This window comes from Hemicordylus capensis, chromosome 1 (assembly GCF_027244095.1).
Source record: "Hemicordylus capensis ecotype Gifberg chromosome 1, rHemCap1.1.pri, whole genome shotgun sequence".
Taxonomy (NCBI): domain Eukaryota; kingdom Metazoa; phylum Chordata; class Lepidosauria; order Squamata; family Cordylidae; genus Hemicordylus; species Hemicordylus capensis.
The window spans coordinates 124492314-124506088 of record NC_069657.1 but is presented as its reverse complement, the minus strand read 5'-3'; the positions used below and the strand labels follow the sequence as shown (position 1 = coordinate 124506088).

At 43.1% G+C, this 13775-nt stretch overlaps 1 protein-coding gene across 1 annotated transcript in view; it reads right to left on the bottom strand.

Annotated features, from left to right (window-relative positions):
* OTOG (otogelin) overlaps nucleotides 1-13775 on the bottom strand; it is a 174866-nt gene that overhangs the window by 111314 nt on the left and 49777 nt on the right. The window contains exon 22 of the mRNA XM_053245590.1: nucleotides 5412-5519. Coding sequence (XP_053101565.1) covers nucleotides 5412-5519 — 108 coding nt within the window. The remainder of the gene's footprint in view (nucleotides 1-5411; nucleotides 5520-13775) is intronic.

The window sequence follows — 13775 nt, the reverse complement described above, 5'->3', positions numbered from 1 at the left end:
CTATGGCTACCAACACACAGTCAGCAGCCCTACACTCCACTGATAGATGCTGGCAGGGAGATCTGGCTGCCCATGCAACAATAGCCAGGTACACTGTCTATGGGGGGCCACTGCCGTAGAATGCTGTTTGCCCACTTGAGCAGATAGTGGGTATGTGATTGTGACATGTAAACTGAGAAAAATAGGAATGAGAAGGGTTGCACAGATAGTTCCTGGATACCCCTTGGCCAAGGATGTCCTTGATCGGAAGGGGCTTCCTGTTTGTGTTTCTGTTTTTCACCAGTACAAGTCAGAGGTTGAAGCCCTACAGGTATTCTAAAAACCGTACTTCCCATTGCAGCATCAATGACAGCACCTATCAGGTGAAGGGCAATTAATTTTTCCAGAGCAGGGGGTAGATGTCAAGTTAATGAGGTGATAAAGTCCTTCCAAACAGCAATGGACATACCCATCCAAAGAGCAATGGGATCCTGGGGGTGGGGGCGCTCTCTCCTTGCCTCCTGCCAACTGTCTCACTCACAGTAGCTGGTTGTGGGAAACAATCCCTCCTTGCCCTCCCCTCCTGGGAGGCTCACCTGCTCATCGTGGGTGCAGGCAGTGCCCCTGGTACAGCAGCAGACACTTGTAGGTAGTGCTGTCCAGAATGCCCCAAGGTCCTTGGATTTACCCAATCCAACCCAATCCAGCTCAAGCAGGGTTGTCTGACTGCACAACCCGTCACTCCGTCCAGTCCTGGACAATCTCTTTCAGTATGCCTGCTTTCTCCCTCCCTGCCGAGGTGATCCAGGGGTCAGCCAGGTCGTGACATAAGTGATTACTCTTTGGCAGGGAAGGGGTTACTACAACTTCCACTTGCTTCAGCTGGCTGGACCAGCCCGAGTTACTTTACATCATAGTGCTCATTAACACTAACATGAAGAAGTGGGAAAAGCCAAAACATAAAACAGGAAAGAAATTAGGTCACTTGAAAGTTTAAAAAAAGCCATCAAGAATATATGCTAAACAAGAGTGGGAAGGGGGAAATCAGGATAAGCAATAGATTCAAGATAAGATTGGATCCAGAGATAAACGAGCAGAAAGATGCTCATGCAAGCAAACTTTCCCACCCCTCCTCCCTGTGGCGGCTCCTGAAAAACTTGCTCCTGAGGTTCAAGTCATGCTACAGAACACTATAGGGCAGGGATGGGGAACCTTGGCACTCCTGCAGATGTTGGCCTACAATTCCCATAATCCCTAGCTATTGGCCTCTATGGCTGGGGATTATGGGAGTTGTAGTCCAAAAACAGCTGGAGTGCCAAGGTTCCCCATCCCTGCTATAGGGTGTGGCATGAGAGGCTGAAGGGGGAGGAGGAATCAGTCAAATTGTACAGAGGCAATTGTATGAGCAGATTCACTTATATAAAGTATCTCCACAGATTCTGGCTGATTCCCCCTTCTCCCCGAATCCCACTCATGCTATTCTGGGGAGCCCCCCAACCCTCAGGAGTTGCTTTGGGGGGAACAAAGAGGGCTCCAGCTGCTAAGTTGCATGCATAAGCATTGTTCTGCTCATTTTTCTTGATCCAATCCAGTGTTCCTGTCTAACTTAAAAAAAAAAAAAAAACCCACACACACACGAGTCCAATTTCAATCACTCATACGACTTCAAAGCATAATAATTAAGAACAAAAAATATTTTTGCTACGGCTAAACAAATAGAATGATTGGTTAAGAACAAATTCAATGTTCCCCCTGTCCACGTGATACTAAGCTGGTAATACAGGAAAACCTCAATATTCATGGGAGTTCCATTCCTGGCTAGTGCCGTGCATCCTGAAACCGTGAATACTGGGCCATTGGGGTTATGGAACTGCAGGGGTCAGGTTCCTAAAGGAGGTGGAATGGGCCAAAAATTGGGGGTTTTGTTGTTTTTAAAGAAATTGGTCAAAAAAGGGTCAAAAATCAGGTGAAAAAATTGCCACTGATGGCATCAGGATTGTGGTGTGGGCAGTGCATTTTACCTTTGAAAATTGCCACAGAGGCAGCAGCAACAGAAAAGATTGGATAGATCCAGCGGGCGCATATTGTCTTCCTAAATTGCCGCAGAGGCAGCTGAGCAAACGTGCTCAGAGAGGCTTGAACTTTATTTATTTATTTATATTTATTCGATTTCCATACCGTTCTTCCAAAAATGGCTCAGGGTGGTTTACACAGAGAAATTACAAATAAATAAGATGGATAAGATGAAATGGGCTCCAGACCAGCACCCGCAGTCAGTTTGAAGAGAGGCTTGGAGGGAGAAGGATCCCTGCTGCTCAACCACCTCTGCGGTGATTTAAAAAGACAAAATGCACCCGATTGATCTATCCGATCTCTGCTGTTGCTGCAGCCTCTGCGGAAATTTTCAAAGGTAACATGCACAGCCTCTGATGCAATCCTGCTGCCTCTGCTGCCACCCACAACATTTTTTTAAATATAAGATGCAGCCTCCTTTCCGCTCACCCCACTCTAACCCAAGCCCTTTACTTGTAAAGGGGAATCCTTCCCGGATATGCAAGTCTGTCTTTCCCCCATTTCTCATATGCCAAGGTCGAATGTCTATTACCCGACTGCAGATGGGAAGCCTGCGATTAACGAGGTTCTCTTGTACAACATTTCGTAGTAGCCAGAGTATTGAACTTCATGAAACAGTAATCAATAACAAAATATATTCACATTTTACCAGAATTACCATGAGTATATTTTAAAACATATTCAGCTTTTCTCTACAAGCAGAGCTTGGTGGTGATATCTAACATGTTGGTGGACAAGGATTGGAAGTTTATACTATGGCAAAACTTCACTTCTTGAGAAGAACAGAAAAGGAAATATTAAGAGCCTAACTGGAATAAATTCAGAGGAGGACAATGAGGTCATTGTCAAGGAGGTCAGAGGTCTGGACAACAAGCTCTATGAGGAAAGGTTGGAAGAGCTGGGCATGTTTAGTCTGAAAAAAAGAAACTAAGGGGAGTCAATGATAACACTTTTCAAATACCTGAAGGACCATCACATAGAAGAAAGCTGCTCTAAGGGCAGGACTAGATCAAATGGGCAAAAGTTACAGGAAAGTAGATTTCAGCTGAACAGCAGCTCTGCGTGAGGCTGCCATTGAAGATGGTTCAAAACCTTCAGCTGGTCCAGAATGCTGCTGGACCTCATGGATGCAAGATGTTTCATTGGTTACCTTTCCATTTCCAGGCTAGATGCAAGGTGCTGGTCTTGACTTTTAAAGCTCTACACAGCTAGGGGCCAGGATACCTATTGGACCACATTTGTCCATGTGAACCTGCAGGGCTCTCCGTTCGGCATCTCAGGCCCTGATCATGGCCCCACCACTAGCAGACATCCAGTCGGCGGGGACTCAGAGATTAAGTTGTGGCCCCTCAGCTTTGGAACACCCTCCCCAAAGAGCTTTGCCATGCTTTCTCCCTCAGTGTTTTAAAAAAACAATTTAAAACACATGTTTTTAAAGAGGCTTTAAAAATGTTTTATATACAGCTTATATCTGGTAGGGTTTTTTAGTTCCCATTTTTTAGCTTTCTGTTAATTACTTTTAATTTGAAACTTTAAAATTTTATATTTTAAAATGTGGTATTAGCCTAGCCATTTGTTGAACTTTATTAAGCTTTTACTTTACATTGTACTTGTTTTGTTGATGTTGTAAGCCACAACGAGTAGTAGTGTACTGGAAGGGTGGGGTATAAGTATTTTAAATCAATGAAATAAATATATTAGGAGAAACTTAGTAATGGTAAGAGTAGTTCAACAATTGAACCAATTACAAAAAGGGGTTGTTTGTTCTTTCTCCCTATAAGCTTTTGCACAGACATCTTTTGGGGGTGTGCTAGTTTTTCCTGCCTCATGTAGGGTTGGATTAGATGGCCTATGAGCCCCTCCAACTCTATGATTCTAATTATTCCCTTGCACTTTAGAATAAGGATAAAGTTTATGCTTCTCTGCTTTAGCAGAAATAGGTAAAAGCTGTCTATGGCAGGGTTTCTTAACCTTGGGCCCCCAGATGTTGTTTGACTACAACTCCCATCATCCCCAGACATGGCCTTTGCGGCTGAGGATGATGGGAGTTGTAGTCCAACAACATCTAGGGGCCCAAGGTTAAGAAACCTTGGTCTAAGGTATCCAGAATTATTGCAAGCCCTTGATGAAGTTCTTTGGTTTTTGCAGGGGAATAATTTATTTTATATTTTATTTTATTTTAGCAAGCAAGCAATGAAAGCTACAAATGTATAAGGCTTGGGTAGAAGGGGGGTAACCCAGGGTCACTTTACCTTCCTGTCAAGTAGAGATGGCTTGTAAGTCGCTTCATCAGTCGGCCAAAGGGCTACAAATGTCTTCTAGAGCAGATACTGAGGACCTGACAAGAGGCAGAGGCAGTCAGTCAGCACAAGGCTGGAGTGGGCAAAGACATCCAGACAAGGCATTGACTAGTGCTGACTGGTCCAGCCTGAATTACTTTAGGCTCTGTATAGCTGTACAGGCCCAACTGAGTAAAAGGAGTCAGATGAGAAAATAAAGAAGCTGACTATTAAGTAGCAAACTACAGCCTTGATGTCTGACCTTTGCTGTGGTTGCAAAACTCAATAATACCTTTCCTTACAGCCTAGATAATGGGAAGAAGAACTATAAGATGGGATGTTGCTTCTTGTATTTCAGCAGTTACACAATTACGTATTATATATGGAAACAGTAACATTTCAGCTGTGCACTGAGGATAAATGTGGAAGAAAACTGGTCCTGCAAGACAGTATTATAATTATGGAATGTTTCTTAAGAAAGGCTATAGAAGCACTGACCACAGGGAAAAGTGGAGGCCCAATTCACAACGCATTGTTCATCAAATGATACTACTAGAGAATTTGCTTATGACTCAAAAAAACTGGTTTCAGTCTGAAATATTAAAAAGATAAAGACAAAAAATATTTTGATCAAAGAAATCAAATTAAAGGTGACTAGGATATATACTGAAATATTGTTTTCGTTTTCTTAGGGGCAGACTACAGAATGGAGAATCAGAGGGAAAGAGGGAGTGTTTAGCTGTTTCCCCATTCTAAATAACCCAACTGGCTTTACTCCTGTGGGGTTTAAAAAGTATGTTTGCAAAGTGGGGAAGAGGGTTAGTTTCTTAAACCATCATGAACTGATTGAACCACTAATGAATATTCCAGTTCTTTTATGGATTAGTTGGAAAGGCCAGTTCTTGCTGTCCATCATTTTTCAAAACCATTAGTCAGCCATCTGAAAACTATTTTTAGATACCAATAAAATCCAACTCATGAAAAATAAAAGCAATTGAAATGCCAGAATATATACTTAAGCAGCAATTCAGAACCATAAAAGCATTATACAAGTCATAAAGTGATGGGATTACCACTCACCAGGTATGGCAGGAAGAAATTACTTTTTCCCCGGGGAAGTACTCCTTTCCTTTCCAAGAACATGGGCATTCATCTGGCTTGAAGCAGGCATCACCATGCTTAACAAGGCTATAAAAACATAAAATATATATGCATTATATATATTTTCAGATTGCACACACCCCTTGCAACTTAGAAACTGGGCAGCAAGGTAGGTCCCATCCCTATGAGTCTTGCCACTGCCAGTTGCAGCTAGGAATGATTATAAATGGCTAATTATACTTTCTTTCATATGTCTAACAATTGGCTTGTTCACATTGTTGGAATTGAAGGACTCTGCGCTGGCTCATGCCTCAGTGATAGAAGGAGACAGATTAGTGAGTCAGAGGGCTAGAGGGATCAAAACATTGGTCATCCCTTCTCTACTGCTCTGACACTATCCCTTTGATATGTAGATTGCTATTCTTAAGGACTGCCTGCCTTGCCACTTCCTCTTTCCCTTTTCTTCTTCCTTGCAACGCACACACTTCTCTCTCCCTGTACCATGTGTGCAGAGATGCAGAAACCATCCCTCTGCATCCAGCTAGCTAGCTAGATTAGAGATCCCATCTCTCCACTTTACTATCTAGAATGGAGTTCACCAATAAAGACTCCTTATATTGATTTGAAACTATGAACTGGCTCCAAGTTTCTTTTACTCTCAGCATACACACATGCCTAGGCAGACTCTGCTGTGTTTTGCCTCTGTGCACTCTACTGTAATAGAAGGGTATCTCTTACCAGACAGAATTCCCAACACACATGACCATCAACAGGATAGGAGAAGTGCCCAGCCTGTGTAGGAAAACTGGACATACTCCTCATTTTTCGTTGTGTGCTTGCAAACATTAAGGTAGATGGTGGGTAGAATGATTGTGTGCAAGGCAGCAGCTATAGGACAGCTTTTCCTCCTACCTAAATAAAAAGCTAGTGACAGAATTTGAGTAGGGCACGTGTTCAACTTACCCCAGCTGACACCTCACACATGATCATTCTCCTACCTTAACACTGGAAAGAACATGACTAAAAATCAGGAGTTCACCTGGCGGTCCAACTCAGGCTGGGTGCTTCTCCTACCCTGTCACAAGTTATGGGAACAAGCCTCCTGATGGGTAATTATTTTAGGCAGAGGTGCATGTTCAAATGTAATGGAAAACATCTCAAATGCAACCAAAAAAATCACACCCCTTTTAATGGAAGGTGAGTAGTTCAGCATAGTGTGGCTACCTTCCCCCAGTACTGCTGCCAGATGTCTAAATTTGATGAGCTGGGAGCAAAAAGTGATTGTCAAAATCAGCACTTAAATGTGTCTGTGAACCACACATGGCATAACAGTATGGATAAAATCATACATGTTGTAATAGCCCCAGAAGAGATATGCTAAGAGAGAAGACATTTTAAATTGGGAAGGTAACAGGGGGTACAGGCAGATAGGGCTATTCTATCTGCCTGCCAGGACTTAACATCTAGCCCCTCTGCTTCCTGTGGACATTTCCCCACAGATGGAGTGCAGCCTGCTTGTCAGCTGCCAAGTTCCAGCTGGCTGGTTGCCAGCCTCCCAGATTGCTAAGTTATTCCACCTGTCTCTTGCCCTGGTTGTGAGACAAATGGATGTCAGGGCTTGTAGGCTTAAAAGCAGAGAGGCTCAACAAAGGTGTATCTGTTGGGCCGCCTGTAGGTAGCCGGCCTTGGGGGTTGGGGGCTGGGGGGTTTGGTTGGACCAGGCCAGGCCAGGCCTTTTGCGGATATGTGTTTGGGCTCTCTTGAGTGGGATGGTGCTGGGGGTGCACCCAGCAGTTCTGGCACAACTATTACTATAGTGGTGGGGAATAGAAGAATTGGTGCTGGCAGAGCAGCTGGCCATTACAGGGGAAGGGAAATCAGTAATTTAGTAATTGTTTCCACTTCCAACTGCTTTGTCAACTCTCAGGCCTTGGGGAGCAGCTCCAACAACCCACAGAGTCTGGCCATTGCTGAGTCTGGCCTTGCTCCTCTACAATGCCAGGTCAGTTCAGAATAAGACCGAGATTGTCCACAATTTGATCGTGGATGAGGGAGCTGACCTGGCATATTTAACTGAGACCTGGTTGAGGGAAGCAAGTGGTCTAGTGTGGGCTCAGCTTCTCCCACCAGGTTACTCTGTTGTGGAGAAGGTTAGGAGAAGTGGGTGGGGGGGAGTGGCTGTGGTCCATAAGAATACCATTTACCTTACCAAGGCCCCTGAGACAGTTGACTTATATTGAGTGCATATTTTTGAGGCTGGGAACAAGGGATAGATTGGGGATTCTGTTGGTGTACCGTCTACCCCGCCGCCCAACTGACTCGCTAACTGAGCTGATAGAGATCAGTGGGCCTATCCCAATTAATTTCTGAACCAACTCATGTTGCCAGCCATGCACTCGATTTGGTCTTTTGTTTGGATCAGGGGGGTGTTCCGTGGGTAAGGGATCCGGTGGTTTCCCCATGGTCATGGACGGACCACTACCTGGTTAAGGTTGGTCTCACAGCCACAATCCACCCCTGCAGGAGTGTTGGATCTATTAGGATGGTCCATCCAAAAAGGCTGCTGGATTTCAAAAGGATTTCAAAAGGCCTTGGAGGATTTTGATGTTGGTGCTGCCGGTGATTCTGTTAATGCCCTAGTGGGAACCTGGAAGAGGGAACTCAACAGGACAGTAGACATGATTGCTCCCAAGCGTCCCTTCCGGCCTGCTTCAAAAATGGCCCCTTGGTATACTGAGGAGTTGCGTGGGCTGAAGCGGTTGGGTAGGCGACTAGAGTGCAAGTGGAGGAGAACTTGGTTTTAATTTGACAGGATGCAGCATGTGACCCATTTGAGGACTTATGCGGTGGCGGTGCACGCAGCAAAAAAGAGATTCTGGTTTGCGTGCATTGCGGCTGCAGGTTCACGCTCAGCAGAGCTATCCCGGGTTGTGAGGAGTTTAGTTTCTGCTCCTTCTACTTCCAATCAGTCCTCGGAATTGCTCTGCTGTGATGCCTTTAATTAGTTCTTTGTGAATAAGATCTCCTGTATTCGGGCTGACTTGGACTCCACTATCTCTGTAAGGTCTATGGAGGAGGTGTCCAGCAATCCCTCTTGCAGTATTAGATTGGATCAGTTTCAATCTGTGACTCCTGAGGATGTGGACAAGCTGCTTGGGGTGCTGTGGTCTACCACTTTTTCTCTGGATCTTTGCCTGACTTGGCTGCTTTGATCCAGCAGGGAGATTATTGGAGGTGGCCTAGTTAATATCATTAATGCATCACTGAGAGAGGGTAGGGTGCCTCGTCTGAAGGAGGCAATGGTTAGACCACTCTTAAAGAAGCCTTCCCTGGACCCCTTAGAGATGGATAGTTATAGGCCAATCTCCAATCTCCCTTGGCTGGGAAAGGTGATCGAGAGGGTGGTGGCCAACCAGCTCCAGGCAGTCTTGGAGGAAACTGATTATCTAGACCCATTTCAAACTGGCTTCAGAGCTGCCTATGGAGTTGAGACAGCCTTGTTTGGCCTGATGGATGACCTTTACCGGGGAATCGACAGAGGGAGTGTGAATCTGCTGGTTCTTCTGGATCTCTCGGCAGCATTCAATACCATCAACTATGGAATCCATCTGGATCGCCTGGGGGAGTTGGGGATAGGGGGCACTGCCTTGCAGTGGTTCCGCTCCTATCTCTCGGGTAGATTCTAGATGGTGGAGTTTAGTGACAGTTGCTCCACAAAATGTGAGCTGTTATATGGAGTCCCTCAGGGTTCCATTCTGTAACCAGTGCTTTTTAATATCTACATGAAACCGCTGGGTGACGTCATCAGGAGAGTTGGTGCTGGATGTTATCAGTATGCTGATGACACCCAAATCTACGTCTCCTTTTCATCTTCAGGAAATGGCACTCATTCTCTAAATGCCTGCCTACAGGCAGTAATGGGCTGGAAGAGGGAGAATAAATTGAAGCTGAATCCAAGCAAGACATAGGTGCTCATTGTGGGGACACAGAATCTGAGGGGTGTGTTAGATTTCCCTGTGCTGGATGGGGTTACACTCCCCCATAAGGAGCAGGTGAGCAGCTTGGGAGTACTCCTGGACCCAGGCCTCACCCTGATATCTCAGGTGGAGACCATGGCCAGGAGTTTTTTCTATCCGCTTCAGCTGATTCGACAGCTGCGCCCATTCCTTGAAGAGGATGACCTCAAAACAGTGGTGCATCAGCTGGTAACATCCCGGCTTGTCTATTGCAATGCGCTCTACGTGGGGCTGCCTTTGTACGTAGTCCAGAAACTTCAGTTAGCTCAGAATGCAGCAGCCAGATTGGTCTCTGGGGCAACCGGGAGAGACCATATGATGCCTGTCTTGAAACAGTTACACAGGCTGCGGATATGTTTCCGGGCAAAATACAAAGTGCTGGTTATTACCTTTAAAGTGCTGAATGGCTTGGGTTCAAGTTATCTTAGGGAGCGCCTTCTTCTACATGAGCCCCACCGCACGTTAAGGTCATCTAAGGAGGTCCGTCTCCAGTTACCACCAGTTCGTTTGGTGGCGACTCAAGAGGCAGGCCTTCTCTGTAGTTGCTTCTGGGCTGTGGAATGCATTCCCAGCAAAATCCACAATCTGACTTCTTTATTGACCTTCAGGAGAGCCCTTAAAACCTATCTGTTTGGCCTGGCCTTCCAGGGTTTTTAATTAGTTCTAATTGTTTTAATGCTATAACCTGGTTTTCAGGGTTTTTTTAAATTGTTCTGGTTGTTTAATTGTTTTTTATGATGTTTTAATTGTTAATTGATAGTGTTTATATTTCTGTTTTAACTGTTATTGGTTTTAATGGTTTTGTTTTAATTGTAAAAATTAAAAGCCACTTTCGAAGGGCAGTATCAAAATCAAATAAGTAAATAAATAAATAAGGAGTTGGGAATCATGCAAGATTCTTGGTGACAGGAAGAATTTAAGATGTTTACTGTAATACATATTTTCCTCTCTAGCTTCTTATGCAGAAGAAAGATAAGAATTCAGAGAATTAAAATAATGGGGCTAGATAACTGCAAGCAAAACGCATCTTTTTTACAAAGTGACTGGCAAGATTAATGTTTCAGTTCAATATCAGTATAAGTGCAACTAAGGCACTCATTGGAGCACTTTTATATAAAAAAAGATTAATTTGTTTTTTGTAGACCACAAAAATAGCCAACATTTCCCCCAGTATATTTGCTTTTTAAAGTCATTTTCAATCCATTTTTCTAAGCCATTCCTTTTTGTATAAAAAGGCAACTTCAGAAAAAGGTCATCCTTTATATTAAATTGAAATACTATACTTTTCATTAAAGCATGAGGCATTGTTTGTATGCTATACCATTCTAAGTTTTCTGTCAATTCACTGGATGGATAGTGAACTACAAGATTGAAAATTCCCACTGGTTTAAGCTACAAGCTGAATAGGGTGCATTCAGAAACAAAAAGCATCACTTTGACAAGGCAAGACCAAAGTACAAGTTTCATCTCTGTAATATTACCCTGCATAAAGCAAGTGCTAACAGCTTTCTCTCTTGAAAAGCCAAGCTGTCAGATTGATTACAATGATCTGAGAATTCATAAAAACCAAATGCCATTTAGATAATAAAATGACTTGGGTGGTTTTTTTATTATTATTCTGAGCTGCCATTATTTCTAATGTCAGTGTTCAATATGCTACCTACAGATAGACTGAAATGATGCACCTGCTCATAGACCTATAATTCAGCCGGCTGTGATTTAATTTCCCTGACATTTCAAATATGTGCTATGCTGGCATCTCTAAATAATAGCCATTACAGTCTATGGCTAGTACCCTACAAATATGAGTGCATGCAGTCTCACACAGTGGTGAAACCTGGCAGAAACTAAGCAGTGATGATGATGCGATTTTCTGAGTTTCAGAAAAAACACATCATCATTAGGATGGCATGATTTTCTCCATGAAAGATAGTCACATTTCCCCATTTTGTGTGAGACCAAGAAATGTGAGCTAGTCATGCTTCCTCTGACCAACTTTTGCCCTAAATCTGAAATAAAAAGAGCCAACAAGGTCTATACACAGCCTATTTTCTCATAGCTGAGGAGGGCCAAGGGGGAAGCAGGATCACTCCTGTCTTCCCCCCACATGATAGCAACTGAAGCCCTGCCCACAGATGAATGCTGTGCAAACCTGGGTAAGGCTACTCATGTGATCAACCTTAACTTCAGTGCTTTTAAAGACAAATTAAACAATAATTACTAGAAAATGTTTAATTCTGATGTAAACATTATTGAAAGGCGACCCTTGCTTATGAGATCTTCTCTCCATCCTCAAAGAGCTACTGAAAGAGAGGGGTGTGAGTGTGTGTGAGAGAGATGAAAAGAGGCTTTTGTTCTTCCAGAACTTTCATTGTGTTATATTGCTGTAAAAACTCATGCATCCTAGATATCTGACTATGAAGAGATGATATCACAATCAAGCGCCACTTTTCATCAAACTTTGTCAGAATTAAATAATTTAATTTTTAGCCTACTTAAGGAAAGTACGCTTATGGGATCACCTGGCTCTGTGTATGGGTATAGTTGTAGGGACACAGACACCTCAATGGCATTATTTGTGATGATGTCATCCACTCGATTCAAGATGGTGGTCACATTAACATTTGAGGTGCAAGTTGGCTAACCAATTTTTACCAAATTTGGTACATTTGTAGTAAGTGACACATAGGAACACCTCAATTGCATAATTTGTGATTATTTTATCCTCCTCAATTCAAGATGGTGGTTACATTAACATTTGAGGTGCAAGTGGGCTAACTTGTTGACCACCTAACCGATTTGGACCAAATTTGATACAGTTGTAGTGAGTGACACAAAGGGACACTTCCATCCATTCCGGTTCAAAATGGCAGACAGACGTATGTCTGAGGTGCAAGTGGGAACTGATTTGGATCACATTTGGTACAGTTGATTGATTGCTTAAGTGCCACCAAGTCAGTGTCGACTCTTAGCAACCACATAGATAGATTCTCTCTAGGATGACCTGTCTTCAACTTGGCCTTTAAAGTCCCTCAGTGGTGCATTCATTGCTGTCGTCATCGAGTCCATCCACCTTGCTGCTGGTTGTCCTCTTCTCTTACCTTCAACTTTCCCCAGCATTATGGACTTCTCAAGGGAGCTGGATCTTCACATAATGTGTCCCAAGTATGATAGTTTGAGCCTAGTTATTTGTGCCTCGAGTGAAAATTCTGGACTGATTTGTTCTATGATCTATTTGTTTGCTCTCTTGGCTGTCCATGGTATCCTCAAAAGTCTTCTCTAGCACCAAAGTTCAAAAGCGTCAATGCTTTTTCTATTTTGCTTCTTACAGTTTTAGGAACACATTAAAGTTGTGTCAACTCCTGGCGACCACAGAGCCCTGTGGTTGTCTTTGGTAAAATACAGGAGGGATTTACCATTGCCATCTCCAGTGCAGTATGAGATGATGCCTTTTGGTATCTTCTTATATCGCTGCTGCCCTATATAGGTGTTTCCCAAAGTCTGGGAAACTTACCAGCGGGGTTTCAAATCAGCAACCTCTTGCTCCCTAGGCAAGTTACTTCCCTGCTTTTAGGAACACATTGGGACACATCAGAGGCATAGTGGTGATGTTATACACCCCAATTCAAGATGGTGGATATGTGAATGTTTTGAGGAGCACGTAGGCCAGCTTTTGAACTGCCTAACCAATTCGGACTAAATTTAGTTCAGTTATAGAGATCATGAAAGGAAAGTAGGCAGATTAGTTCTCACCAGAACTACTTGTTTTTAATTCACCTTTAAAAGTACTATACTAAACAAATTGGTTGGTTCCTTTTATTTCAAATATAGTTCCTTTCACAAACAGCACACATTTCTCATATGCACAATGTGAAAGAAAAGCCTTTTACATTTTTATCTTATTAATATCATCCTTCTTGCACCTTTTCAGCACTATTTTTCATCAAACTAGCTTAAAAAGTATACTTGTGGTATGCAGACTAACCCTAAATTGGTACTCATTCCAGAATCCTATTTAGTTCTCTCAGAGGTCCAGGTTAATGGTTTCTTAACTGTATTGTGTCTGGTTCACTTTTACTATCATTATGCATATATGCAATATCAGCTGCAGTATAGCTCTAAAGGATGCCATCAAGAGCATTACAGTAAGAAAACTTAATGTTCCCTAGCCATTATTTTGAATAAACTCAGATAAAAGGTAGGTTTGTTTTCCTAATCTTTCAGGAAATGATTATGTGTGGAATAAAGATCTCATTACCAACATTAACATGTACAGAAAAGGCAAGCAATCGTTATTTGAGATTAATTAGTCTATAACGAAACAACA